At 48.2% G+C, this 25,000-nt stretch overlaps 5 protein-coding genes across 12 annotated transcripts in view; 2 read left to right on the top strand and 3 right to left on the bottom strand.

Moving 5' to 3' along the window:
- arhgef33 (Rho guanine nucleotide exchange factor (GEF) 33) overlaps nt 1-4,495 on the bottom strand; it is a 10,335-nt gene extending 5,840 nt beyond the window's left edge. For 3 of the 4 annotated variants that reach the window (XR_013126812.1, XM_076994563.1, XM_076994561.1), the window contains exons 1-10: nt 3,618-4,495; nt 3,381-3,424; nt 2,813-2,977; nt 1,750-1,847; nt 1,494-1,573; nt 1,280-1,387; nt 1,073-1,199; nt 636-768; nt 449-547; nt 149-241 (exon numbers count right to left, since the gene is read on the bottom strand). Coding sequence is in view for 3 of the 4 variants with exons in the window: in XM_076994563.1 (XP_076850678.1) it covers nt 149-241; nt 449-547; nt 636-768; nt 1,073-1,199; nt 1,280-1,387; nt 1,494-1,573; nt 1,750-1,847; nt 2,813-2,977; nt 3,381-3,424; nt 3,618-3,639 (969 nt within the window). In the remaining variant the exon portion in view is untranslated. The remainder of the gene's footprint in view (nt 1-148; nt 242-448; nt 548-635; nt 769-1,072; nt 1,200-1,279; nt 1,388-1,493; nt 1,574-1,749; nt 1,848-2,812; nt 2,978-3,380; nt 3,425-3,617) is intronic. The other variant, XM_076994562.1, reaches the window with a different exon arrangement.
- Nucleotides 4,496-5,904: 1,409 nt separating this feature from the next.
- On the bottom strand, nt 5,905-8,575 carry morn2 (MORN repeat containing 2). 3 transcript variants are annotated; one of them, XM_076994591.1, is made up of 6 exons: nt 8,437-8,575; nt 8,284-8,316; nt 7,754-7,804; nt 7,357-7,463; nt 7,065-7,201; nt 5,905-6,390 (listed from the first exon to the last, which is right to left on the bottom strand). In XM_076994591.1, the coding sequence occupies exons 1-6, from the start codon at nt 8,441-8,443 to the stop codon at nt 6,288-6,290; spliced, it is 438 nt and encodes a 145-aa protein (XP_076850706.1). In that variant the 5' UTR covers nt 8,444-8,575; the 3' UTR covers nt 5,905-6,287. The 3 variants fall into 3 exon arrangements, with proteins under 3 accessions (XP_076850706.1, XP_076850707.1, XP_076850709.1); XM_076994592.1 differs by having other exon boundaries at nt 7,357-7,460; XM_076994594.1 differs by lacking the exon at nt 5,905-6,390 and adding an exon at nt 6,397-6,810.
- Nucleotides 8,518-10,760, top strand: znf593 (zinc finger protein 593). Of its 3 annotated transcripts, none has more exons than XM_076994589.1 (4): nt 8,518-8,661; nt 9,135-9,337; nt 9,597-9,659; nt 10,300-10,760. In XM_076994589.1, the coding sequence occupies exons 2-4, from the start codon at nt 9,138-9,140 to the stop codon at nt 10,424-10,426; spliced, it is 390 nt and encodes a 129-aa protein (XP_076850704.1). In that variant the 5' UTR covers nt 8,518-8,661; nt 9,135-9,137; the 3' UTR covers nt 10,427-10,760. The 3 variants fall into 3 exon arrangements, with proteins under 3 accessions (XP_076850704.1, XP_076850705.1, XP_076850703.1); XM_076994590.1 differs by lacking the exon at nt 8,518-8,661 and adding an exon at nt 8,675-8,736; XM_076994588.1 differs by lacking the exon at nt 8,518-8,661 and adding an exon at nt 8,681-8,818.
- A 474-nt stretch (nt 10,761-11,234) lies between these two features.
- Nucleotides 11,235-20,103, top strand: selenon (selenoprotein N). The gene is given in 13 exon segments (XM_076994584.1): nt 11,235-11,637; nt 13,059-13,176; nt 13,565-13,695; nt 13,903-14,091; nt 14,093-14,116; nt 14,821-14,945; nt 15,369-15,506; nt 15,909-15,990; nt 16,349-16,537; nt 16,840-16,945; nt 17,176-17,288; nt 18,593-18,694; nt 18,845-20,103. Coding segments are annotated over 13 exon segments (1,695 nt in total). The 5' UTR covers nt 11,235-11,430; the 3' UTR covers nt 19,016-20,103.
- A 62-nt stretch (nt 20,104-20,165) lies between these two features.
- LOC143500467 (nuclear receptor coactivator 7) overlaps nt 20,166-25,000 on the bottom strand; it is a 15,361-nt gene continuing 10,526 nt past the window's right edge. Inside the window, 7 exon segments of the mRNA XM_076994595.1 lie at nt 20,166-21,414; nt 21,676-21,749; nt 21,995-22,090; nt 22,863-23,015; nt 23,682-23,798; nt 24,331-24,511; nt 24,895-25,000. The exon segment at nt 24,895-25,000 is cut by the window's right edge and continues 54 nt beyond it. Coding sequence (XP_076850710.1) covers nt 21,279-21,414; nt 21,676-21,749; nt 21,995-22,090; nt 22,863-23,015; nt 23,682-23,798; nt 24,331-24,511; nt 24,895-25,000 — 863 coding nt within the window. The 3' untranslated portion in view covers nt 20,166-21,278.

The following is a 25,000-nucleotide window of genomic DNA, read 5'->3' as shown; positions in this document are numbered from 1 at the left end:
AGATAAAAATGTAAGTCGCTCTGGATAAGGGCGTCTCCAAATGCAATAAAATGTAAAATGTAAACAGCGTCTACGTGTACACGTGAGAACCGCCTGTCCACCTCAGTTTCTCATTAACCCTGGCAACAACAAACTCTTTGGCACCCACCTGCAGATGCATAAGGTATTCTGGGATACGCTTGACCGGCGTGAGCAGCAAAGTTTGGAGCGGTGGATGTGTTTCAACCCCTGTGATATCACCCTAGAACAAATCATGCCCAGCCAATCAGAAGACACCCAATGTTTGTATGAGTGTTTCTTTCAGTGCATAATGTCAGAGGCAGGTATAGCATATGATACAAAGGTAAAGGGTGTGTGGATGTGTGGGTGTGTGTGGATGTGTGGGTGTGTGTGTGTTTGTGTGTGTGTGTGTGTGTGTGTGTGTGTTTGTGTGGGTGTGTGTGTTTACCTCTAGCAGTTTTGTAAAGGTAGAGGAGAGCAAACTAACCACTGACAGACAGTTGGGCAGCTCTTTCAGATAAGACACGTAGTGATCCAGAAAATCGCTCTATAAAAACACACATTCTTGTAGACATCCTTTAAGCATTAGTATTAACAAATAACAGGGTTTAAAATAGCAGAGTTTAAAATTGCACCTCTTTATTGGTGAGCCTGAGAAATACATCTCCCATGATGCTTTGCCATTTGCTCTTGAACACGCGCTGCTGTAGAACAGGAAGCAGCTCCAAATGCTGCTGAATCAGAAAGCGCAGGGAGGAGGGGAACAGCCTGGGGGCGGGGCAGAGAGAGAGAAGGGGCGGGGCAGAGAGAGAAGGGGCGGGGCAGAGAGAGAGAAGCGGCGGGGCAGAGAGAAAGAGAAGGGGCGGGGCAGAGAGAAAGAGAAGGGGCGGGGCAGAGAGAAAGAGAGAGAAGGGGCGGGGCAGGGTGGGGCAGAGAGAGAGAGAGAAGGGGCGGGGCAGGGCGGGGCAGAGAGAGAGAGAAGGGGCGGGGCAGGGGGAGAGAGGAGGTAAGGAAGTTCATATATGTATGTATGATGTACCTGGTCTTTCATAATTGTGTGTGTGTGAGGTACCGTTGGTCTTTGAGATGAGTGTTTTCACAGCTGTTAAAGGTGATGTTGGCCCTCAGCAGCAGGGAAAGATGTGACACATACACTCTCTCAGATTCCAGCAGCTCTAACGCAGCAATCTGTCTTAGACCTACACACACACACACACACACGTAAATGCATTTATCCATATTGGATATTAAACACATTTGAGGGGACGGGAGGACCTACTGATCTCCTGACACTTCCTCTCTGTCACATCTTTATCTTCTCTCTCTCTCCACACTGGAGATCTTGAACAGTTCCTTAAACCACTGCCTTCCTGCTCAGAGCTGGAGTCTGAGTAACACACACACACACACACACACACACACGCACACACACTCAATACCAAGGAGGGATCTCTTGCTCTTCCGATGTTCAAAATCATGCTAAAAGTTCTCACTCCGATTGGTTGCCAGGCTGCTAATGTAATGCTGAATAGTGGAGGCGTGGCCCTCCACTAATCCCGCCCCGCCAGAGAATCTACCAGTAACACAGGAAAGAGATAATGTCAGTCATGGCTAATTAAGTCTGCATCTGTATGTGCAAACACATTTAGAAGTTACGCTTTACTGTCAAACTTGTGTTTGTGTGTATATATGTGTGTGTGTGTGTGTGTGTGTGTATGTGTATGCATGTGTGTGTGTTGCCTGGGTTACCTGGGTTTGGTATTGTGCGGAAGCTCTAGATCTTTCTGGGTTTGTTGTTCTCTGCTGCTGAACTCAGAGATCTGTGTAAGAGCAGTGGCCACATCGCCCTGGAAACGACACCTCATACAACTATCACACATGACCAATGGACAGGGTAATGTTACCAGGATGGACATCTACAGTAACAGAGCAGGTCCAACCCAAAACATCTCTGGTGACCAAGAATCTCCAGAGTGAAGGATGGCTAAGCTGCACACGACAAATATTGTATATAATTACAAGAAAAAGCTGGAATCCAGGTTAGTAGTCATGAATGCGGCGTAAGCCTAGTTACAGATGAAAAGCATTAACATACCCTCCAGGTATGGCCAGGTGTTTTAGCCATTAACATACCCTGCAGGTCCGGCCAGGTGTTTTAGCCATTAACATACCCTCCAGGTACGGCCAGGTGTTTTAGCCATTAACATACCCTGCAGGTCCGGCCAGGTGTTTTAGCCATTAACATACCCTCCAGGTGCGGCCAGGTGTTTTAGCTGTAAACATACCCTCCAGGTGCGGCCAGGTGTTTTAGCTGTAAACATACCCTCCAGGTATGGCCAGGTGTTTTAGCCGTTAACATACCCTCCAGGTATGGCCAAGTGTTTTATCCGTTAACATATCCTCCAGGTACGGCCAGGTGTTTTATCCGTTAACATACCCTCCAGGTATGGCCAGGTGTTTTAGCCATTAACATACTCTCCAGGTATGGCCAGGTGTTTTAGCCATTAACATACTCTCCAGGTATGGCCAGGTGTTTTAGCCATTAACATATCCTCCAGGTATGGCCAGGTGTTTTACCCATAGGGAGTTTATCTGTGTGTGTGTTTGTACATATTCAGCTCCAGGCTTTGGACTCAGAGCCAATTCTAGATTTTGTTAATGGCAGAAATCAGACAGTTAAAGTATCTGGTTAGCAGCTTAGTCATCCAACATAAAGGGAGGATCTCAAACCTGTACCTGGTCTCCTTGGCTGTGATTTAAAGGCCTGTGCCTGAGACATGAATGTACAGCTGTTCTGTACACCTGTACGTACCTGTAGTGTTTTCAGAGTGTTTCTCAAAGATAAGATGTAGTCAGTGGTGTCTCTCTGGTGGGAGGAGACTTTCTCCTGCAATCGGTAATTGCTCTCCTTCAAGGTGGAGACTTCCTGAACAAGTCCTCTGAGTCCTGACTTTAGCTCCGCCCACAGTGCCTTCAACTGCAAGAGGGAGGTTAGAGGTTAGAGGTTAACAGAAATGGAGGTCATGAGTGGAGAGCAGGAGACACGTGGATGACGGACGGACAGCAGAAGAAGAAAATGAAGAGGGGGGAAGGATCGTAAAAGTGAGGGAAACTAGTGAAAAGAAGATAAAAAGTGGAGGATGAGCTATACATCATACAGACTCAAGCTGTGTGTGTGTGTGTGTGTGTGTGTGTTGGAACTCTTCAAATTCAGTCACACCCTCCATGTGTATGCGAGTGTCTTTTGTGAACTTAGATGCAAAGAGATAAATTGGATTAATCACCTTGCTTACCCCATCTCTCTCTCTCACACACACACACACACACACACACACACACACACACACAGCCCTGTGCTCCAGGTCTCTGTAGCACTCTACCTGAACCTCCTGCAGGTCCTGATCGTCCCTGTGTGCATCTGCATCTAGGAGAAGAAACGGAACAGTTACACTCACAGAAAGACCTTCAGGGCTGATCAGAGCAGTGCTGGGAGCCCCTCTGCTCCTCTAATGCTCCTCTAATGCTCCTCTAATGTTCCTCTAATGCTCCTCCACTGTGAATACGCCGTGTGACTCATCTGATAAATGGGATGATAGGGTTGCGTTTTCTGACTTCACCTTCCACACTCGTGTCCTCCATGACCCACTGCACTTCCAAATTACAACCGGGGCTTTAAAATCCAACGTTGTAGATTCCACAGCTTTGCTCCTTTGAGTCTGTCCACTCCTAGAATCAGTCGTTTGGCTGTCCAGTCCTGCCTGGAACACCAGAAAACTTCCCACAGCAGAGGAGGGAGAAGAAACAGGTCTCTGGTAGTGCAGCGAGCGCAGGTCTTCTGGATCAAACGTCTCTCTGTACCAACAATCTTCTCTCCTTCCTTCTCCCCTACGGTTTTTCCCTCACTCCTGAAGCACATGAGCCAGAACCATAGACAAACAGAGCCCTTGTTATACAGCATGCTGAGAGAAGAAGGGATGGGTAGATGGAAAAAAATAGATCCAATCCTCCTTCATGAAAAAACAGAATCATGTGATCTTGTTTATATCTAAGAAGAATGGATTTTTTATCCGTCCATCCCTTCTTTTCTCAGGGTATATAACAAGGCCAGGATTCGATATCCTCCTTAGCCCATAAGACAAATGTATCATAATTTAGATATGTGTATATGTACGCACGCACACACAGCGCGAGGTTACTTGGCTAAAAACAACCAACAACTATATCCAGAAGGAACCGCCATCCACACAAGCAAACAGTCACTGAACTGATTCAAATGTACACCCTCTCACTTAAAACTCTTTAAAATAACTGCTCCCTAAAACATGGAACATGTATGTGTTACACATAATACAGTGGTTAAACTGTTGATCCATTTAATTAATGTAATGAAAAAGTGGCCTTTCCCTTCCTAGCACTTAGACAACACAACTACAGAACATAGCTGTGAGACTGAAGAGGACTCTTCTCTCTCCCCTCTCCTTCCTCTCACTCTTCTCTCTCCCCTCTCCTTCCTCTCACTCTTCTCTCTCCCCTCTCCTTCTTCTCACTCTTCTCTCTCCCCTCTCCTTCCTCTCACTCTTCTCTCTCCCCTCTCCTTCCTCTCACTCTTCTCTCTCCCCTCTCCTTCCTCTCACTCTTCTCTCTCCCCTCTCCTTCCTCTCACTCTTCTCTCTCCCCTCTCCTTCCTCTCACTCTTCTCTCCCCTCTCCTTCCTCTCACTCTTCTCTCTCCCCTCTCCTTCCTCTCACTCTTCTCTCTCCCCTCTCCTTCCTCTCACTCTTCTCTCTCTCCCCTCCTTCCTCTCACTCTTCTCTCTCCCCTCTCCTTCCTCTCACTCTTCTCTCTCCCCTCCTTCCTCTCACTCTTCTCTCTCCCCTCTCCTTCCTCTCACTCTTCTCTCTCCCCTCTCCTTCCTCTCACTCTTCTCTCTCCCCTCCTTCCTCTCACTCTTCTCTCTCCCCTCTCCTTCCTCTCACTCTTCTCTCTCCCCTCTCCTTCCTCTCACTCTTCTCTCTCCCCTCTCCTTCCTCTCACTCTTCTCTCCCCTCCTTCCTCTCACTCTTCTCTCTCCCCTCTCCTTCCTCTCACTCTTCTCTCCCCTCCTTCCTCTCACTCTTCTCTCTCCCCTCTCCTTCCTCTCACTCTTCTCTCTCCCCTCCTTCCTCTCACTCTTCTCTCTCCCCTCCTTCCTCTCACTCTTCTCTCTCCCCTCTCCTTCCTCTCACTCTTCTCTCTCCCCTCTCCTCCCTCTCTCTCCTCTCCTCCCTCTCTCCTCTCCTCTCCCCTCCTCCCTCTCTCCTCTCCTCCCTCTCTCTCCTCCCTCTCTCTCCTCTCCTCTTTCCCCTCCTCCCTCTCTCTCCCTCTCCCTCCTAGGGCAGAAAGGCCTGATCTCATGTCATCTGCTAACTCCTGACATTTTACCACAGTCATGAGCTCAGCTCTGTGGACGTGTTTGTAGACTGCACATGCAAAAGTACTTAAATGCCAAACATAATGTGTTTCTCTAAAGGTCAGTCTTCTCCACACACACCAGTCTCTTCGTCGCTGATGATCTACCCGACATGTCCAGATGTGTTACATGGTTTATACTCTCTCTCTGATCACAGAACAGTCTGGTGTGTGTTCCAGCATTATGTTAGATAACTAAACACATCAAAAGCATCACTGTGCTGTATCCATTCCCAAAGATCTTCAGATGTTTCTTGGCCATCATGAAGATGATGAAAGGTGCGTAGCTATTCTTACCGAATAGGTAAGGTGCTGGATCTAGGCACTCTGATCAGGAAGAACTTTTATTAGCTGATAAAACATGCACCTCAAAACAAAATGTTTGAAATAAGGGTGCACCTCTAACCTCATCAGTTCTGTGTTTTCTCTGAGTCTGAAATAAAGATGGCTAGTCGGTATTCTCTGAATGAACAGATAACTGTTCGTCTTTTTATTGTATGTCCTTCAGTATGTTTCACACATATTACACAAACAACCTTTCTGACTGATTTAACTAGTCACCACTGTAGGTAACTGATCCTGTAGGTAACTGAGCAGGACAAACCCTCCATTAGTAACGTTCCTCGTGCAGTTTACAGTTCTTTGATTCCTCCAATCATGCTTCGCCAAACAATGTCCTACAGTCTTCTTGGGAATGAATTAGGACATGTTCTCAGCATGAAGATAAATGCTCTTTCTGGGAGATAGTAAAAGTATGTGTGTGTGTGTGTGTTGGTGTGTATGTGTGTGTTGGGGTGTGTGCGTGTTGGTGTGTGTGTGCTTGTTTGACGGGGTGTGTGTTACATGTTGAGTCTAAGTTTAAGTGCCAGTGCTGCTTTTTGATGGAAGGTTCCGGTCCACACGTGTCCTTCTGAATCAGTGAAGTCCCCCTCACCCTCACATCTGAAACAGAATCAAACCACCCCCCACAAACACCTCAACACCTTCCACAAACACCTCAACACCCCCCACAAACACCTCAACACCCTTCCACACAGATTTTTACTGCTATAAAACCCTGATACCCTCACACAGCATGTCAGCATCTGTGATGAAATTGCAATTCTGTGACCCTGAGAGAAATATATTAAATTAGCATAGTTTTCTAGAAAAGCAGTAATATATAATTAGCACTGCCCATACACTGTGAGCACATGATTAATATTTAAAGCCGCGAATGCTAAACTTAAAATGCAGTTTTCTCGGAGTGATGAAGGTGCACGTGTTGGAGGGCGTGGTGTGATGGAGAATCAACTCAGAGCAACGTGGAGCTGTCACACTTCCGCCCTGCAGATGAATGTGAGTGCATCTTCTACACTGGTTCTTTCAGAGACACACAGAATAAAATTAACTTCACATCTAATCCACAAGTTGTGTAAATCCTGTGGGTATTTTACAGGACTAGTAACTAGCAGCTTTCAGAAACTACCATGTTTCATTAACTACTAGCTTTCAATAACTAGTAGCATTACTAATTAAAATAATGCTTAGATGAAGCCTGATGAAAAAAAGATTTTAGTTCTTGATTTGTATTTCAGATTTAGTCTAGCGAGGCTAAAACACCAGTGACATCACACCTGTTGTTGTTGAAGGTCCCACAGTATTTGGTTCCATCGGGGAAGAAGTATGTTCCGTTGCCATGGTACTTGTTGTCGTGGAACTGACCTTTGTACACTGCCCCCGAAGGGTGTGTAAGACTTCCAGTACCGTTCATCTGCAACAGAGAGAGTCTCCACTAATGAAGTCACACCCGGAATACACATCAAGAAATCAGTGTCTTTATATTGCTAAGATCTGTTCTCTAGCACTTGATGGAAATTATGTGTCGTACACACACACACACACACACACACACACACACACACACACCATATCGTTGTCCCACTCTCCAACGTATGTTGTCCCACAGGATGAGATCTGTGTGCCGGCACCTTTTCTAATCACCACACCATCTGAGGTACAGCAGCACTCTCCTTCTAACACACACACACACACACACAAACCATGTGTTAGCTGAAAGTATTTTACCAGTAAGCCTGTCTCATTATTTTGTGTGTGTTTGTGTGTGTGTGTGTGTGTGTGTGTGTGTGTGTATGGCAAAGAAGACTTAGTGTTCATTGCACCTTTTACTTCAAAAGATGTACTTATTCAGAAATATAGTTATTCTAGACATACAGATATCGAATATCTCTCTACATGTATCTATATATGGTGTAGTGCAGCACAGTGCGTCACGTGCAGCGTATATCTGCGCCGGTCCACTAACCATACTGGTCTCCATTTGGGAACATGAACGAGACGTTCGCCACAGCCCGCCCTGCAACACACAAGCGGAGGGAAAGAGTGAAGAGGAGCCAGACACCAGGCAGGACACGGGGCAGGACACCAGGCAGGACACGGGACAGGACACCAGGCAGGACACGGGGCAGGACACCAGGCAGGATACCGGGCAAGACACAGGGCAGGACACCGAGTAAGACACGGGACAGGACACCGGGCAAGACACCGGGTAAGACACGGGACAGGACACCGGGCAAGACACCGGGCAGGACACGGGGCAGGACACCGGGTAAGACACGGGACAGGACACCGGGCAAGACACCGGGCAAGACACCGGGCAGGACACAGGGCAGGACACGGGGCAGGACACCGGGTAAGACACGGGACAGGACACCGGGTAAGACACGGGACAGGACACCGGGCAAGACACGGGACAGGACACCGGGCAGGACACGGGACAGGACACCGGGCAAGACACGGGACAGGACACCGGGCAGGACGGTCACCGTTCCTCACCTCTGTCCTCATCAGCGCAGAGTTTCTTCTGATCTGAATCGAAGATGTTTACAGTGAGTGTTTGTGATGTTTACAGTGAGTGTTTGTGTTGTTTACAGTGAGTATTTGTTAACATCGCTAACGGGGCAGAACCGTGAGAACCGTCACACTCACCACACATGCCGTCGTCCCGCTGAACCTGTAACCGTCTACCGGCGGCGCGCGCTGCGCTACACGTTACCCGTTATTAGCGTGTTAGCCAGCTTTAACATCACCATGACAACCATGACGGAAGTGTCCCGTCCGCGTTCAACGTCGCCGCGCCACGACCCGGAAGTAAACCTTTAACGCGAAAACGTAAACACGTGGCTGCGATCCGGTGAAGTAACAGTGACACGAGTAAGTGAAACATGTTAAATGTTTAAAACATTAATCTGGATGAGTTACTGTGCGCCGTGACTTTCACCGACAAGTGTAGGTTTGATGATCTTCACTCCGCGACGATTAAATGACTAATGTTAGCCAACTAGCTATCAACCAGACAGCGACTCGGCCTGTATGTTCATTGTATTACATTATATTATATTATATCATATTATAGAACATCTTATTATTCATCATACTGGTGTATTCGTACTTGGTTGGATCGCTGTCCTTCAGCTGTTATAGTGGTGTTCTGCTCTGTGCTATAATTTATCGCATGTCTATAACGTGTCATATAATATATGTGATCAGGTAACCAAGGGCGAGTAGTTCTTAGCTACTACTAGTTAGGTCACGCTGTGACCCTTTAAAGTGATAATTAACGTTCATCAAGGAATAAAAACTATTCACGATTAATATGACTCGCAGCTGTTCTTGCGTGTTTTTAGATCATGGGTAAATCCAAGCAGGTCGGGAACCACAAAAGTGATAAAAAGAAAAACATCTCAAAGACATGGAAAACGAAGCGCAGAAGGAAAGACCTGGACCAGATCCACGCAGACATGCAACCCGCAAACGCCGCAAAGCTGCTGACGCAAGCGGTGGACTATGACGTCACGGGCTGCGCCCAGAACTACTGCTTACACTGCGCGTGAGTGACGTCACCTGCACAAACACGGACAGATCACAGCTTTGATTCTCTACCAGTTACGTCCCTCTGAATCTAATCAAATCAAATATATTTGTATAGCGCTTTTCACAACACATGTTGTCACAAAGCAGCTTTACAGGATTTACAATTTAACAAATGGGTCCAAATCCCTAATTACTCCATAATACTCCTACTGTTAGACGTGTTTGCAGGCTTGACCCTTTTGATTATCAGCGATAATTCAGACTATTGATTGCAGGAGATACTTTGTTGATCTGAAAACCCTGAAGGAGCATTTCAAGACAAAAGTCCATAAAAAACGGTAAGACTCCCTATAATTCTGTCCCACCTCTAATCTCATATTCTCTTCATCTCAATCCTTTGTAGCTGTAGTAGTGATGATTAATAATAATAATGGTCATTATAGTAATATACTTTTTTAAAAACAAGGCTTAGAATGTACCAAAGGATACAACAGAAATACGATTAAATTAATGCAGACATTCATAGTTGCAAAGCCAAATGTTTGAGTTAATTTCTGAAAACATGTTAATTGCCCCGCTCTGGCTTGGGGGGGGGGGGGGGGGTCACAGCATGGTATCCTCCCTGCTGTGCACACTGTTGAATCTGTATAACTGGTTCAGCTCATTAACTAGTTATGAGTGTTGTGAGGAGAGTCAGGGTGCAGGGACAAGGCTGCCCCCTGCTGGAACGTGAGAGTCTGAAGTTCTGGCAAATCCTGCTGCCACAGTGCCCCACTGTGTTGATGCTGTATGTCATCACGGTATGGGCCTGTCCCGGTTCTGGAATATCCATCCGTGTGCTGCACGGCCGGCTCCCTCCACCCCAACACACCTTTCTCAACCCGCTACCTGTTTAGTAAAGACGGTGGTGCGGTTGGAGAGGCTGTGATTGGATGGCACTGCTGGACGCTAACCCCTCCCCCTGCTCTGCCACCTCAGTCTGAAGCAGCTAAGGGAGGAGCCGTACACGCAGGAGGAGGCGGAGAGAGCGGCGGGCATGGGCTCCTACGTCGCGCCCCGAAAGGTGGAGGTGCACACGCAGCAGGTGGAGGAAGACATGGACTGATCACACGGTTACTCGCTCTGTCCAGCCAATGAGATGATGCTAATTCTGTGATGCACTGTGGGAAATCAACACCTGCTTTACAGACTTTCTGATTTCATTACCTGCATGAGAGAATCATGTTCATCTGAGTTTACATCCAGGAGTCAGTGTGGAGTTTCACCCTGGAAAGAGGCCAGCAGTGTAGGTGGATCATGGTGGAGTTCTGCACTGCGATTCTCATGTCTCCCCAGGAGAAACGTGTGTGTGATCACTCTGAATTTGCTTACTGATATGCTTGTGTAAACACACATGACTACATATGTAAATAAAAATTGAAGAACTGTTATATAACAGATGTCATTACTTTTGTGATTTTATACATAATAATGTGACTTTGTGTGTGAGTGTCTGTAGCATTATAAATGGGAAGTGGATTCATGTGATGAAATCTATAGCACATTTATGATATCATACCCCATTTATCACAGGTCATGTTAGGTCACCTTGGGGTTCTCAGAGCTAAGATGAAAGTTGTGACTTTGGGTGTAAGTTTTCTAGCTAAACTGAGAAATACTGTATTTGTGGGTCTCGATACAAACTCCAGCTTCAACAGAACAATGTAACAACTTAAAGTCAAATTAAAAGGTGTAATCCAAGAATTTACAAAATCAAAGCGAATAACTTGCAAATCAAATGCATATTCTCAAATGCTCTTATGAATACAATAAGTAATAATTACTTTTTTTAAATGTAGGCGTTTTCAGCAAATATTCGTGTGACTGATGTTTTCACCAGTCCCCACATTAGTAAATGCGTACTGGCCCTTTAAGAATGTCGCCAGCACGTCCACCCTCCTCGGGTCCACCACGTTGGAGAGCAGGAGAAGGTGAAGGCGCTTCTCGTCCAAACACTCCGGGCTGCGAGGTGTCGGTTCGGGAGACTCTCGTAAATCAGGCCGTTGGCGCTTCGAGCTGCGCCTTAAAGGAGCAGTAAGCGGTAATGCGAGGAGGACTGGCCGTGTAGGCATGGCCGCAGACGTGGATCAGACGAGGCTACAGGAGAACCCAGCGGAACATGAAGGTGTAGATCAGGCTGCTGGGGCAGGTTGGTGGGGCAGATGTGCGCGTTCACGGCGCGGCTGGGCTGCACCAACTCTACTCGTCATACTCGCTGTTCCTTGTATCGGCGTTGGCATCAAATACTACCAAGATACTCTGATTTTACACCGCCACGTAAGTCACAAGTTGTGTTTTATGAAGAAATACGATAATTTATTGTTCTGGCTGTATTAACACTCGACGCGTTTGATTATCTGGCTGTTTTGAAACTTGTTTTTTTTTCGGGAACGTATCAAAGAATGAAACAATTTAGGTTTAATGTAGAACAATAAAAACACTGGTCAACTTAAACAAACACTTCCCTGATGACCGCATCCTGTCGGGGTAACAGTGTCCAGAGAGCTGAGGACCACACACACCTCGGTCCCGTCTGCCACGTATCGTTGCGAGAGCCTCTATTGTGCAGCTGTCTGCGGGTGCACGCTGCTCTCTACGCTCTCCACAGCTGGTCGTAGGCGAGCGCGAGCTCAATCCCAACTTGAGGCCGGTTCCAGGCCTGCGTGTCCTGCCTCCATTAGAGCCTGCCCTCATCGCACATACTCACACACTGCCCCCTGCCCAGACTAGCAGTTGTCTTAAGATTTTTTCAGATTCTAACTTTTTAACTGTGGCCATGTTACTTACGGTACATCATTTGTGGTACTGCAATTTTAAGTTTTCTAAAATGTTAAAGGAAGATAAAACATTAGCTTTAAAATGGTCTTCATTGCCTGGAGCTAAATGTACAGCGCTGTGTAAAGCCTGGTTTATACTTTCGCGAGCGACCGTAGCGCGCGGCTCCGCCCACCTCGCGCGACCCTGCGCGAGCGGTGTAGGCGTTTATACTTTCGCGAACGTCGCGAGCGTCGCTGCAGTGTTCTCCGAAACGATAGGTGGCGATAGGTGGCAGTGGAGAATAAAAAAACCCCTGCAAAACCGGTGAAAGAACATTTTTACCTGCCCAGAGACCGTATATATACACATCAGGCATCAAACGTAAATATGGCTTTGCAGTGTTGTCCGAAACGATACGTTAACAAATACGAGCCTCTTGTAATTCCAGGACGAAACATGAGAGAACGTGAAGACGTTAAGATTGGGCGTTTTGAAAATAAACAACCATAAACTAATGTGATTAAAAAAAGCGAATTATTTCGATTCATTTCGAGTATATGTATAAATATTTAACTTAATTAAGTTTAACGTGCTGGGAAATATTGAAATGGACCTTTAAAGTGACGTACAAGTGCTTTAATTCCACCTTGTATAGGTGTATGAACCCGGCAAACATGACTTTGTCCATCGCGCTGAAGCGCGGCGCGCGCGCGAAGTTACAAAATTCGAGAGGTGCACGACCTCGCGCCGCGACAGCGCGCGAGGCCCTCACGCACGGGCGGAGCCACAGCGATTACGTCATTTTCGCCGCGCGGACCCTCGCGCCGCTCGCGGCGCGTCGAGTATAAACTAGGCTTAAGAGAGGCGCGTGCTCTTTACAACCAGTAGAGCGTGAGAAATGTGTCCTGGCCAAGGTTCTATGGTCCTGTGTGCTCCACCAGGAAGCGGGTTTGAAGACACTGGGACCAGAGGGGCTGTTCCTGTTCTCCTCGCTGGACTTAGATCACGACCTCCACCTCAGCCCTGAAGAGTTCAAACCCATTGCAGAAAAGCTCACAGGTTCACTGCATAGTTATTCTGCACCGCTGTTTACATCAGTCACTGGGAGCTGCTAATTAAAGTTTTTTCTTTAATGTTTTTAATGTCTTTTTTGTGCATGTTGTGTTTTCTGTACTGAATGAAGTGGACAAATGTGGTATTAACATGTAAACTCTGTACAGCACTTTGGTTTTAAATGTGCTATATACAATAAATTACTTACTAATATCAGGCAAAAAACTGCCAAAATACAACCTGGTGTCCTCCACATACCGCCTGGTGTCTTATATAACCTCTGTCGCATTTCTCACACACTGTTTGACTGATTCAGTTCAAGACTGTACGATGGCTTTAATGAAAATGTTATGAGGAGTACTGCATTTAGAACAGTTTCCTCCCTTGCCTGAAGGTGTTTCTCCTCCTGCTGAGTTCGAGGAAGAATTCCTCCACGACCCGAATGGAGAGACACTGACCCTGAGCGCCACCATGCAGCCGCTGCTTCTGGAGACCATGACCAAGAGCAAGGACGGGTTCCTGGGGGTAACGCCTCCATCCTTAATGACGTCACGCGTTCACAGCAGTCGCACAACTAGGACTTCGTGTGCTTTTGTGCCAACACATAATAAATAGATAAATAAATAAATTTAAGGGTTAATAGTTCTGAATAGTTAAGGCTTCTGACTTAAAGAAATGTTAAAGGTGAGGAGCAGGTGTGTGTGGAGATGTTGATTAAACGATGTATTGTAGGTATCTCACCGATCCTTGAGTGGACTGCGATCCTGGAAGAGTCCAGCAGCTCCATCCTCAACCTTCTCCGCCTCACAATTCCGGATCTTTCTGCCCCCAAAGGGCAAAGAGGATCTGGGGGTACCGTGGTGGATTATACCAAGTGAGCTCAATATCTTCACCGGCTACTTGCCCAACAACCGCTACCACCCCCCCCACCCCTCGGGGGAAAGAGGTATGGTCCATGATTCCCTCCACTAAGGTGCTTCCTCGAGGACTTCCTTCACTGACTGATTCAAACGTTTGATGATTTTTTGTCTGTTTTTCAGACTGTTTCTTAAATGCCGGGAGAACCACAAATCCCATTAGTAACTTCTGAAAAGAAGAGATTTGGTGTCCCATTTATTTTAGTGTCCACTTAGGAATATTGTAAAAGGCAAAAGAAAGAATCCACTTCTATGTGCAGTTGCGATGTGTAGAGAATTCACTGGATCTGGGGGAGTGCTGGTTTGATGTATACCAGAAGGCATTGGCTTCGTTATTTTTCCTGTTATTTAGTATTACAGTGCTTAATTCTGATGGCTGTATGTCATGGTTTACTATGGTTTCAAGAGCTGTAACACTACAAATACATTTGCAACCTAGTGATACTTTAACAAGTGGTACTTGTAATTTCACACTGACCAGTATGGTCCTCATCATTGACCAGTATGGTCCTCATCATTGGCCGTCGGTTGGTGGTTGAGTGTTGGTGAGTTTCTGAGGGCTCTCGGCACCTGTGTGATGCTTGACAGGGCAGAGAGTGTGTGAGCTCTGGGCCGGTGTGTGAGCTCTGGGCCGGTGTGTGAGCTCTGGGCTGGTGTGTGGCTGTGTTCCCGTAGCAGGGACAGGCGCTGTAAGTATAGGCCAGACGGGCCTCTTCTCTCTGGGTTCCTCCAGGTTCTGGTCCACTCCCTGCTGAGCATGTTCCACCAGAGGCCCTTCATCAAGTCCCGCTTCGCCCCACAAGGCGCCGTGGCCTGCGTGCGAGCCATCAGCGACTTCTACTACGACATTGTGTTCAGGTAGCAAGTTCCTGCCCAATGGAACCCCCTGATTCTAGTTCTAGTGTTCTAGATATGTTCTAGAACCACACTAAGAATTCTAGAACAGCATGTGCCACAGTTTGGTAATTACATCTGCAGATGAGTCCAGAGTCAGACCCTGGACTGGGTGAATGAAATTCTGAAGAGCATAAATTTCATTAATGGAGAATATGAGGCTCCACTTGTATAATTTTGTTATTTACTTTTCAAGAAACACTGTCACACCAATGTGATCATCAATATCCAAAGGTTTTATTTATGTTAAACCAAATTCATCTAAAAAAAAAAGTGTTAATCATATCATAGAACATAACCATATCAGTTTTCATATCAGCAGTCTAGGATCACCTCCAGAAATGACTCTTATTTTGGCGTGTGACTGTCCTGTGTTTCTGACTGCAGGATACATGCTGAATTTCAGCTGAACGAGATCCCAGATTTCCCGTTCTGGTTCACGCCCGGCCAGTTCACCGGTCATGTCACCCTCTCCAAAGACGCCTCTCACGTCCGGGACTTCAACCTCTATGTTCCTAATGACAAGTCAGTACCTTGCAGCACTGGCGGTGTGTTGGTTCATTACCACTGCGTTGGTTTTGTGAGGTTTCCAACACGCACAGTCTGTTTTGAGACTTATTTAACTTGAATCGCATAAGAAGCCAAGAACGTTTGGGGGAAAAGCCCCTCCATCGAGTTCCTGAGTTAAAATTATGGTCTACAGACCCCTGAGCAGTGTGTTGGGTCTGCAGACCTCTGAGCAGGGTGTTGGGTCTACAGACCTCTGAGCAGGGTGTTGGGTCTACAGACCTCTGAGCAGGGTGTTGGGTCTGCAGACCTCTGAGCAGTGTGTTGGGTCTGCAGACCTCTGAGCAGTGTGTTGGGTCTACAGACCTCTGAGCAGTGTGTTGGGCCTACAGACCTCTGAGCAGTGTGTTGGGTCTGCAGGTCTCTGAATGTCGATATGGAGTGGCTGTACGGCGCGAGCGAGAGCAGCAGTATGGAGGTGGACATCGGTTACCTGCCACAGGTGTGTCCACCACACATGACCACACAGCTACCTGCCACAGGTGTGTCCACCACACATGACCACACAGCTACCTGCCACAGGTGTGTCCACCACACATGACCACACAGCTACCTGCCACAGGTGTGTCCACCACACAGGACCACACAGCTACCTGCCACTGGTGTGTCCACCACACATGACCACACAGCTACCTGCCACTGGTGTTTTCCACCACACGTTGACATGGTTCATAAGAACTCCTTGCTCCTGTACTGGACGAGATGGTACATGAGGTAGGAGGTCTGAACCATTCTAACTATACTGTCATGATTAAGGGTGCCCAGCTAGGACATTTACACTCAGCAACATTAATTTTCAGATGGAGCTGCGTGCGACTGGCCCGTCCACACCCTCCGTAATCTACGACGATCAGGGCAACGTGATTGACAGCCGTGGGGAGGGTGGAGAGCCCATCCAGTTCGTGTTCGAGGAGATCCGCTGGACCTCTGACATCAGCTGGGAGGAGGCGGCCAGGCACCTGGAAGTCACCTTCTATCCTTTCACGAAGGTGACGTTCCAAATTCCATGTATGATGTAACAGGCAGCTTCAAAAGCTTGTTACATTCTAGAACCACGCTGAGAATTCTGGAACAGGATGTTCCACGATTCCAAGTCGGGCCCTGGCCTGGTGAATGTGCATTCATTCTCAGTCGCTCTCTGGTCACCAGAATATTTTACATGCTTTGACGCTGATACTGAGAAGAATGGCATCTCACGCATGTTTATCGGCACTGTGTCGTTTCAAAAATGGTGCTCACACGTCGTTCTGGGCCTGTTGAGATGTTTGAACTTTTCTCCTTTCCACGGTAGGTTCCCTACTTGCCTTTTGCAGAGGCCTTCAGCAGAGCAGAAGCTGAGGGGAAGCTGGTCCACTCCGTTCTCCTCTGGGGGGCCCTAGACGATCAGTCCTGCTGAGGTTACAATCACCGCATCTCAGTACACTAGAAAACATACCTTTTGGTCATGTAGCACAATAAAGTATGATGCATTTATCCATTCCATTCTCATTCATGTATTCATGTATTCATCAGATATTTCTCATTCATGTTCTGTTTGTAATGTCTTCATGAAGGGACATTGGGTTTTTAAGGCTGGTATATTAATTTGCGCTGATGCCACGTGTCTCTGCTGCGTGTGCGTCCGCAGGTTCTGGGCGGACTCTTCGGGAGACGGTCCTGGAGAGTTCGCCCGTGCTGGCCTTACTCAACCAGAGCTTCATCAGCAGCTGGTCTCTAGTCAAGGAGCTGGAGGAGCTGCAGGTGAGCTGTGGTGTTACTGCTTGTTATTTGTTGATTTATATTGTTCAATGGTGAAGAAACCATGACTGATTAAACTATATGAAGCACTCTGTGGTCCAACACAGGAGTCTAGGGTTAGGGTTAGGGTTAGGGTTGAGTCTAGCCTCCTGCCTCAGTATCAGAATGTTAGTCAGGTGTGTGAGATCAGGGCTGAGTCTAGCCTCCTGCCTCAGTATCAGAATGTTAGTCAGGTGTGTGAGATCAGGGTTGAGTCTAGCCTCCTGCCTCAGTATCAGAATGTTAGTCAGGTGTGTGAGATCAGGGTTGAGTCTAGCCTCCTGCCTCAGTATCAGAATGTTAGTCAGGTGTGTGAGATCAGGGCTGAGTCTAGCCTCCTGCCTCAGTATCAGAATGTTAGTCAGGTGTGTGAGATCAGGGCTGAGTCTAGCCTCCTGCCTCAGTATCAGAATGTTAGTCAGGTGTGTGAGATCAGGGTTGAGTCTAGCCTCCTGCCTCAGTATCAGAATGTTAGTCAGGTGTGTGAGATCAGGGTTGAGTCTAGCCTCCTGCCTCAGTATCAGAATGTTAGTCAGGTGTGTGAGATCAGGGTTGAGTCTAGCCTCCTGCCTCAGTATCAGAATGTTAGTCAGGTGTGTGAGATCAGGGTTGAGTCTAGCCTCCTGCCTCAGTATCAGAATGTTAGTCAGGTGTGTGAGATCAGGGCTGAGTCTAGCCTCCTGCCTCAGTATCAGAATGTTAGTCAGGTGTGTGAGATCAGGGCTGAGTCTAGCCTCCTGCCTCAGTATCAGAATGTTAGTCAGGTGTGTGAGATCAGGGCTGAGTCTAGCCTCCTGCCTCAGTATCAGAATGTTAGTCAGGTGTGTGAGATCAGGGCTGTAGGGAAGCAGGTCCTGAGTGCTTCAGTTCATCAGTGTAATTATAACGCACGTTTCACAACAGCCACTGTCAGAAAGCAGCATTACGGGTGTCGGAGTCCCTCAGTGAACAAGCCAGAGGTGACAGTGGTGAGGAAAAACGTCCTCTGAGTGTGAGGAAGAAACATCATGAGCAATCCAGTCTCAGAGGGTGAACCCATCCTCCTCTGGTTCACCCTGGACAGCACAAAACCAGCCAAATTAGAAGCCAAGAAACCCAACAGACAAGCATGGAGAAGTGTTTATATTAGTATACCAAGAAGAGCTTATGCAGTGCATATCATAAGAAATAATCCAGTCTTCAATAATCCAGCACAGAAGATATGTAGACTAGAGAGGGCTTTGTGTCTGTATGTGCACAGAACACACGATCGTTCTTCTCCTGTACAGGCTGATGGACAGAGTCTGGATTTGAGTGAAAAGGCGCATTTACACCTGGAGAAGTATAGCTTCCCTGTGGAGATGATGGTGGTGTTGCCCAACGGGACCGTGGTGCGTCTCTTTACCACTAGATGGCAGTATAATGTAAAACAGAATCATTGGAAAAAAATGACTTATTTCTTATCAGTGGTGGTTATTGCTGGTTAAGCTGTCTTCTGAAGTTCTGAGATTGTGAAGTCACCTTAGCCTTTCGTTTGTCAGGTCCACCACATCAATGCTAACAACTTCCTGGACCAGACGTCTATGAAGCCAGAGGAGGAAGCGGATTCAGCCTTCAGTTTTACGGGTGGGTTTGAGGACCCGTCCACCTCCACCTATGTCCGCTTCCTTCAGGAGGGACTGAACAAGGCGAGAGCTTACCTGCCATCCTAGGAACGCGAGTGTGTGTGTGTGAGTGTGTGAGAGAGAGAGAGTGAGTGACAAGTGTATATACCTGAAAGAGAAATCTATGCCTACACCATGCCTAACATTCAGCATGTAACGGAGTCTCTCCTGTAATGGGTGGAGGGGGCGGAGTCAGACTCCTGTGCCGTGAGAGAACCGGCTGAGACTCCTGGCTCTGATCAGCGGGGTGCAGAACCCTCACTTCTGAACCTGAACACTGGGGATCTCCCTGTTCCCGTCTTTACACTGTCATGAACATTCATGATGTTTCTCCTGTTTACTTTGGTTCCTGGTGTCTGTCTGATGTTGGCACTGTGATGTGCATATTCACAGCATGAAGGAGATTCATGTGGTTCAGAGAAGCAGATGGATTGCTGTGTGTGTGTGTGTGTGTGTGTGGGGGGTCTGTTTTCCTGGCTGGAAGCAGTTTGTGATGGGCTGGTCTGAAAGCTCATTGGGGCGGGACCAGACCTGATGTCACTGTTTCAGTCCAGGGAGACTACACACACACACACACACAACACAAAACAGAAATGCAAATGCAGAGCCACCCAAAACATCTAGAATTCCCTGATGCCTTCAACATGCTGCAGGACTCATATGGGCTCCTGTACAGCCGTTAATGTGTGTCCACGATCAGAGTGATGTTTGTGGAGGGTAGATTAATGTGGGTTCTTCCTGTGGTCGGCTGGATGGACACGCAGGTCTAACTGGGGATGGGGGGTTTTTCTATAAGCCACTGCTAGTCGTGTAATCTGACGCAGGACAGGTTTCCTGTACGATGTGGGTTTGTAACGGATATTCTGATGTCTTTGACGTGCTGGAAGAGGTTTACTCTGGAAATACCAGCAGCATCGCCATGAAGCAGTTCAGCATGTGAAAGGTTTGGTTAGGCCAGCAGACCCACTGTATGTGCTGATGGTTCTGAAGAAGCTTCCTTTCTTCAAAGACCACGAAGACGTGATGGTTTTGCTCCTAGGACCTCTCATGGGTTCGTGAATAATGTACCTGTGTGAATGTGTTTACGATTAAATACCACATGTATCAAATAATAAAGGTCACTTTTTTGTAATCATGCATCTGTCCATTTTGTGGTAATACGTTTAGATTCACAGAAACATTACAAAAAGTCATGATCTCTCTTAATATCCACATTTAATGTATTATATTATTGTATATTAAGTTGCTGTGTTTTAAGCAGATGGGTTTGCACATGGATAATGTACTGATCAATACATTTACTACACAGGTACTAGAACAACAATCTAAGCTGTTTTTCCTTTTGCTAGTCCATGTTCAACGGCTTCTGTGTTTGTTCAGGTTATGTCAATTCTTGCTGTTCTTTTGTGAGACCCGCTATCTGACCCACAGCCTTCATCTGCAGTACGAAGGAGGTCCGTAGAAGACGTGGAGTCTGAAGCCCTGGAGAGACACACGTGTCCCACGTCACCTCTGGTAACAGTCCAGGCTGCCAACGTGAGCAGGACCGCGAAGACACACAACACAAGTGCTCACACTGCACTGTTCTGTTCGCACGCTTCAGGTGTGACCGAGTCTGCGCAAACTGGCTGCCAAAATATTTTTTCAAATACTTCTACCTGTGGGTTTTTGACCCATGTCCCAGCAGCCAAAAGAATGCTGCTGTAGCCGTGTCTGCCTGCAGAGGGCGCAAGGGAGGCTCGACCTGTTGTAGAGGGAACAGGAACAGAGCTGCGTGAGCTGAGTGTGCCCCCAGGTGGACATGCGCTGTACTGCAACCTCAGTGTTCACAATGACTCTAGACAGCAGCACACTGTCTAATGACCGAAAAAGGAGTCGATGTTTCTGACGTCAACGATGGTTGACTAACATGATCCCTCAGCCGATGGAGAAACGTCCTGCTCTCCAGAGATCCAGGAAGACCTCCAGGATGGGGGATTCTGCTTCGTCAGGCGTCACAGCTCCCTGGGAATACCACCGTCATCCATGTTGACGGCTGCACTGGTTTCTCATGTAAACACACAGTCCATCCTGCCCAGATGTAGATATAGTGTTGGCTGCTCAAGGACTGACGTGTACACTGTGTCCTCAATATGAAGAGTCTTCGCACAGCAAGCTGGGAACTACTGCAGCTGGTCTGTGTAGGAACTAAAGTCTCGCAGCACTCTGGATATCTTCACCCTCGAGGCATTCACACCAATACCCGCCGTACTCGTCAATGAAGCCCGTCGTGCTGAGCTGTTCTGAGGAGCTGCAGCAGGACCACCCGGGGTCACCAGAAGGTCCAGGCTTCCAGCTCCAGCACGCGGAAGTCGCTGGACTCCGACAGGCTGCAGTTGTTGAAGGTGGAGCAGGGGCTGCTCCGTCCGAGATACAGCGTCTCATCCAACCACAAGCCGAAGTGGCCACTGTGCAGAGAGACCATCATGGGGAGACCATGAGCACCACGGTGGAAACCAAGATGTTGAGGTGATACAAACTACAGTGAAGAACACACACTGAGCCCCCGAAAAGCTTTTCAGACAGAGGACCTTTACCAGCCGTGTAAGCAAACGAACTTTGCTTGTGTGATTTCAAACATTGTAATTCGTGTATATAAAAGTAGATAAATATCTTCAGAAGTCCCTCCTTGCACACTGTGACAACACACCGTCAGAATGAGCTCTTACCTTCCCCCACCGATGGCAAACGAGTCGATGTCTCCTTTGATGAAGAAGGAGTTTTCACCAGTCCAGCGGAAACTCTTGACAAAGACAACACCACAGGACATGAGAATGCAACTAAACAGGTCAGCATAGGGTGCCCAGAAACTACTGAAGCTCCTCTAAGCAGAAAAGTTGAATATTCCATCCATATTTCAGCTACTGCTTAATGTAGCTTTAATAAACACATGCAGACGATTGTTACTGATCTAGTTTTTGTTGTAGCCGTCTGGTCAAAAGAGCTGTGGCTGTTATGGTAACAAGAATATTCTGGGATGGGCTTCACCTTGAAGCGAGGGTGCAGGAGGAAGAGGAAGGTCTCTCCCGTACCATAGAACTTCTCGCTCATGTGCAGCGGGTGAGAGAGAAACGCACCAAACACCTGAGAGAGGAACGTGAGAGAGAAACGCACGTGTGGCCGAAACGTGTGAGAAACGGCTGATAACATAAACATTAATGGATGTATTTGAATCATGGAAACATAAATGTTTAGAAATAAACTGGGAAAGTTTTAGTCAGTTATACTGAGTGTACTGTGGGTGTGCGTCTCCAAGTCTGATTACTGTGTGTTAGCTGTGAGTCTGATTGTGCTGGTCTGTGTGTTAGCTGTGAGTCTGATTGTACTGGTCTGTGTGCGTTAGCTGTGAGTCTGATTGTGCTGGTCTGTGTGCGTTAGCTGTGAGTCTGATTGTGCTAGTCTGTGTGTGTTAGCTGTGAGTCTGATTGTGCTGGGCTGCGTGTGTTAGCTGTGTGTCTGCGCTGGTCTGTGTGTGTTAGCTGTGAGTCTGATTGCGCTGGGCTGCGTGTGTTAGCTGTGTGTCTGCGCTGGTCTGTGTGTGTTAGCTGTGAGTCTGATTGCGCTGGGTTGTGTGTGTTAGCTGTGAGTCTGATTGCGCTGGGCTGTGTGGGTTAGCTGTGTGTCTGCGCTGGGCTGCGTGTGTTAGCTGTGTGTCTGATTGCGCTGGGCTGCGTGTGTTAGCTGTGTGTCTGATTGCGCTGGGTTGTGTGTGTTAGCTGTGAGTCTGATTGCGCTGGGTTGTGTGTGTTAGCTGTGAGTCTGATTGCGCTGGGTTGTGTGTGTTAGCTGTGAGTCTGATTGTGCTGGGTTGTGTGTGTTAGCTGTGAGTCTGATTGCGCTGGGCTGTGGGTCTGACCTGCTGGTTGTCGTCTCTAATGAGGAGCAGCACAGGTGAGTCTGATGATCCCAGCCTCCTGTAGAGTGTTTTGAGGCTGGATCCGTGCTGTGTGGTGCTGTAGGTCAGTCTCCACGTCTGACCCACTGTACGCGCTGGCATCTCCACTGTCAGCTAGGCAGGAGAGGACAACATAACCACCCGCACACCTACATCACCACCCGCACACCTACACCACCCTCACATCACCGCCCGCACCCTTACATCACCACCACCGCCTGCACACCTACACCACCACCCTCAAACCCCCACACCACTGCCCGCACACCACCACCGCCCGCACCCTTACATCACCGCCCTCACACCCCTACATCACCACCGCCCGCACACCTACACCACCACCGCCCGCACCCCTACATCACCACCCTCACACCCCTACATCACCACCGCCCGCACACCTACACCACCCTCACATCACCGCCCGCACCCTTACATCACCACCACCGCCTGCACACCTACACCACCACCACCCTCAAACCCCCACACCACTACCGCCCGCACCCTTACATCACCGCCCTCACACCCCTACATCACCACCGCCCTCACACCCCTACATCACCACCGCCCTCACACACCTACACCACCACCGCCCTCACACCCCTACATCACCACCGCCCGCACACCTACACCACCACCACCCTCACACCCCTACATCACCACCGCCCGCACACCTACACCACCACCGCCCGCACCCCTACATCACAGACCTCACACCCACGTCACCGCCTTTGTGTTTCCACGTGTGTTTGTGTGTTTGTGTGTGTGTGTGTGTGTTCTAACCTCTCTGACGTGCCGTGTGTCCAGAATGAGGCTCTGTTTCAGGATGTCATGTAGACCTTCTGGCTCTCTGTCTATACACACAGAAGTCCTCGCTCTGCTGTCCTCCACACACACCATCTACACACACACACACACACCCCATGGTGGCTTAATCACAAACACGTGTGCACACAGTAAATGTGCCATATTGTCAATTGTGATTTTTCACCACAATCGAAATTTGTCCTCCGCTTTTAACCCATCTGTGCAGTTAGAACACACACACACACACACACACACACACACACACACACACACTAGTGATTACTAGGGGGCTGTGGATCACACGTGCCCAGAGCGGTGGACAGCCCTAGCCCGGCGCCCGGGGAGCAGTTGGGGTTAGGTGCCTTGCTCAAGCGCACCTCAGTCATGGCCTCAGGTCTGGGAATCAAACCCACGACCCTCCGGTCACAAGACCAGTTCTCTAACCACCAGACCATGACTGCCCAGTATGTCCAGACGATGTGTATTAACCCAAAAACGTTAAATCGCACACACACACTCATACCCATACACACACACACACACACACACACACACACACACACACACACACACACACTCATACCCATACACACACACACACACACACACACACACACACACTTGCCTCCCACTCCTCCCCGGCGTGCCCGTCTCTCTGTGACCCCACCACCTCCTGCTCTCCATCTTCTCTGTTGTCCAGGAGCACAAAGTCGTCTTCATCCCGCTCTACCTCCTCTTCCTCCGCCCCTTCCAGGATGCACAGGTCCGGCCGGTGCTGGCTCAGGTAGGCATACAGCTCATCGGACCTGTCGGCCGCACGGAGGACGAAGTGAGAGGACGAATATTCACAACCTGACGTCCCAAAAGTGAAGTGTTATGTTATTAAACACATCATAAACCACAAGGCCCGAGGACACTCTGAAAGACACCTTCCCTTTGTTTAACCCTTATCTTTATTTATTTAGCTTTACTCTTGGTAAAGGAAGGGACCAGGGTGCTATGTTTCAGCACACCACCAGGGGGAGCCCAAGAGTCCTGGGCTGAGTGCCCCATTTACAGTGGCTGGACGGCCATAGACACACACAGGGAGGACATGCAAGTCTCAGGCTCCTCAAGGCAACATCCTGATTAATATTCATGGTCTTTGCCCAGGTCCTTTGGGCTCCGCTTGAAGCCCCGCCCCTCTTACTTCTCCTGCTGTAGAGCGAACCAGGCGTCTCCAGGGGGCGTGGTCTTGAGCTTGCTCAGCTCCAGGGCGACAAAACCCCGCCTCTTTGTGGTCAGCTGCTTCTGAC

Source organism: Brachyhypopomus gauderio, unplaced genomic scaffold, assembly GCF_052324685.1.
Source record: "Brachyhypopomus gauderio isolate BG-103 unplaced genomic scaffold, BGAUD_0.2 sc151, whole genome shotgun sequence".
NCBI classification, from domain to species: domain Eukaryota; kingdom Metazoa; phylum Chordata; class Actinopteri; order Gymnotiformes; family Hypopomidae; genus Brachyhypopomus; species Brachyhypopomus gauderio.
The sequence above is the reverse complement of the archived record's forward strand: the minus strand, read 5'-3'. Positions and strand labels throughout refer to the sequence as shown.

Excerpts from the sequence above, each read along its gene's own strand:
- morn2 (XM_076994591.1), bottom strand. Across the intron at positions 7,202-7,356 it reads GAGAGTGGGACAACGATATG|ATGAACGGTACTGGAAGTCT; the intron begins GTGTGTGTGTGT and ends TCTCTGTTGCAG. Across the intron at positions 6,391-7,064 it reads GGGACCTTCAACAACAACAG|ATGTGAGGGTGAGGGGGACT; the intron begins GTGTGATGTCAC and ends ATTCTGTTTCAG.
- znf593 (XM_076994588.1), top strand. The coding sequence starts at position 8,771 with ATGACTAATGTTAGCCAACTAGCTATCAACCAGACAGCGACTCGGCCT. Across the intron at positions 8,819-9,134 it reads ACCAGACAGCGACTCGGCCT|ATCATGGGTAAATCCAAGCA; the intron begins GTATGTTCATTG and ends GCGTGTTTTTAG. Across the intron at positions 9,338-9,596 it reads AACTACTGCTTACACTGCGC|GAGATACTTTGTTGATCTGA; the intron begins GTGAGTGACGTC and ends TATTGATTGCAG.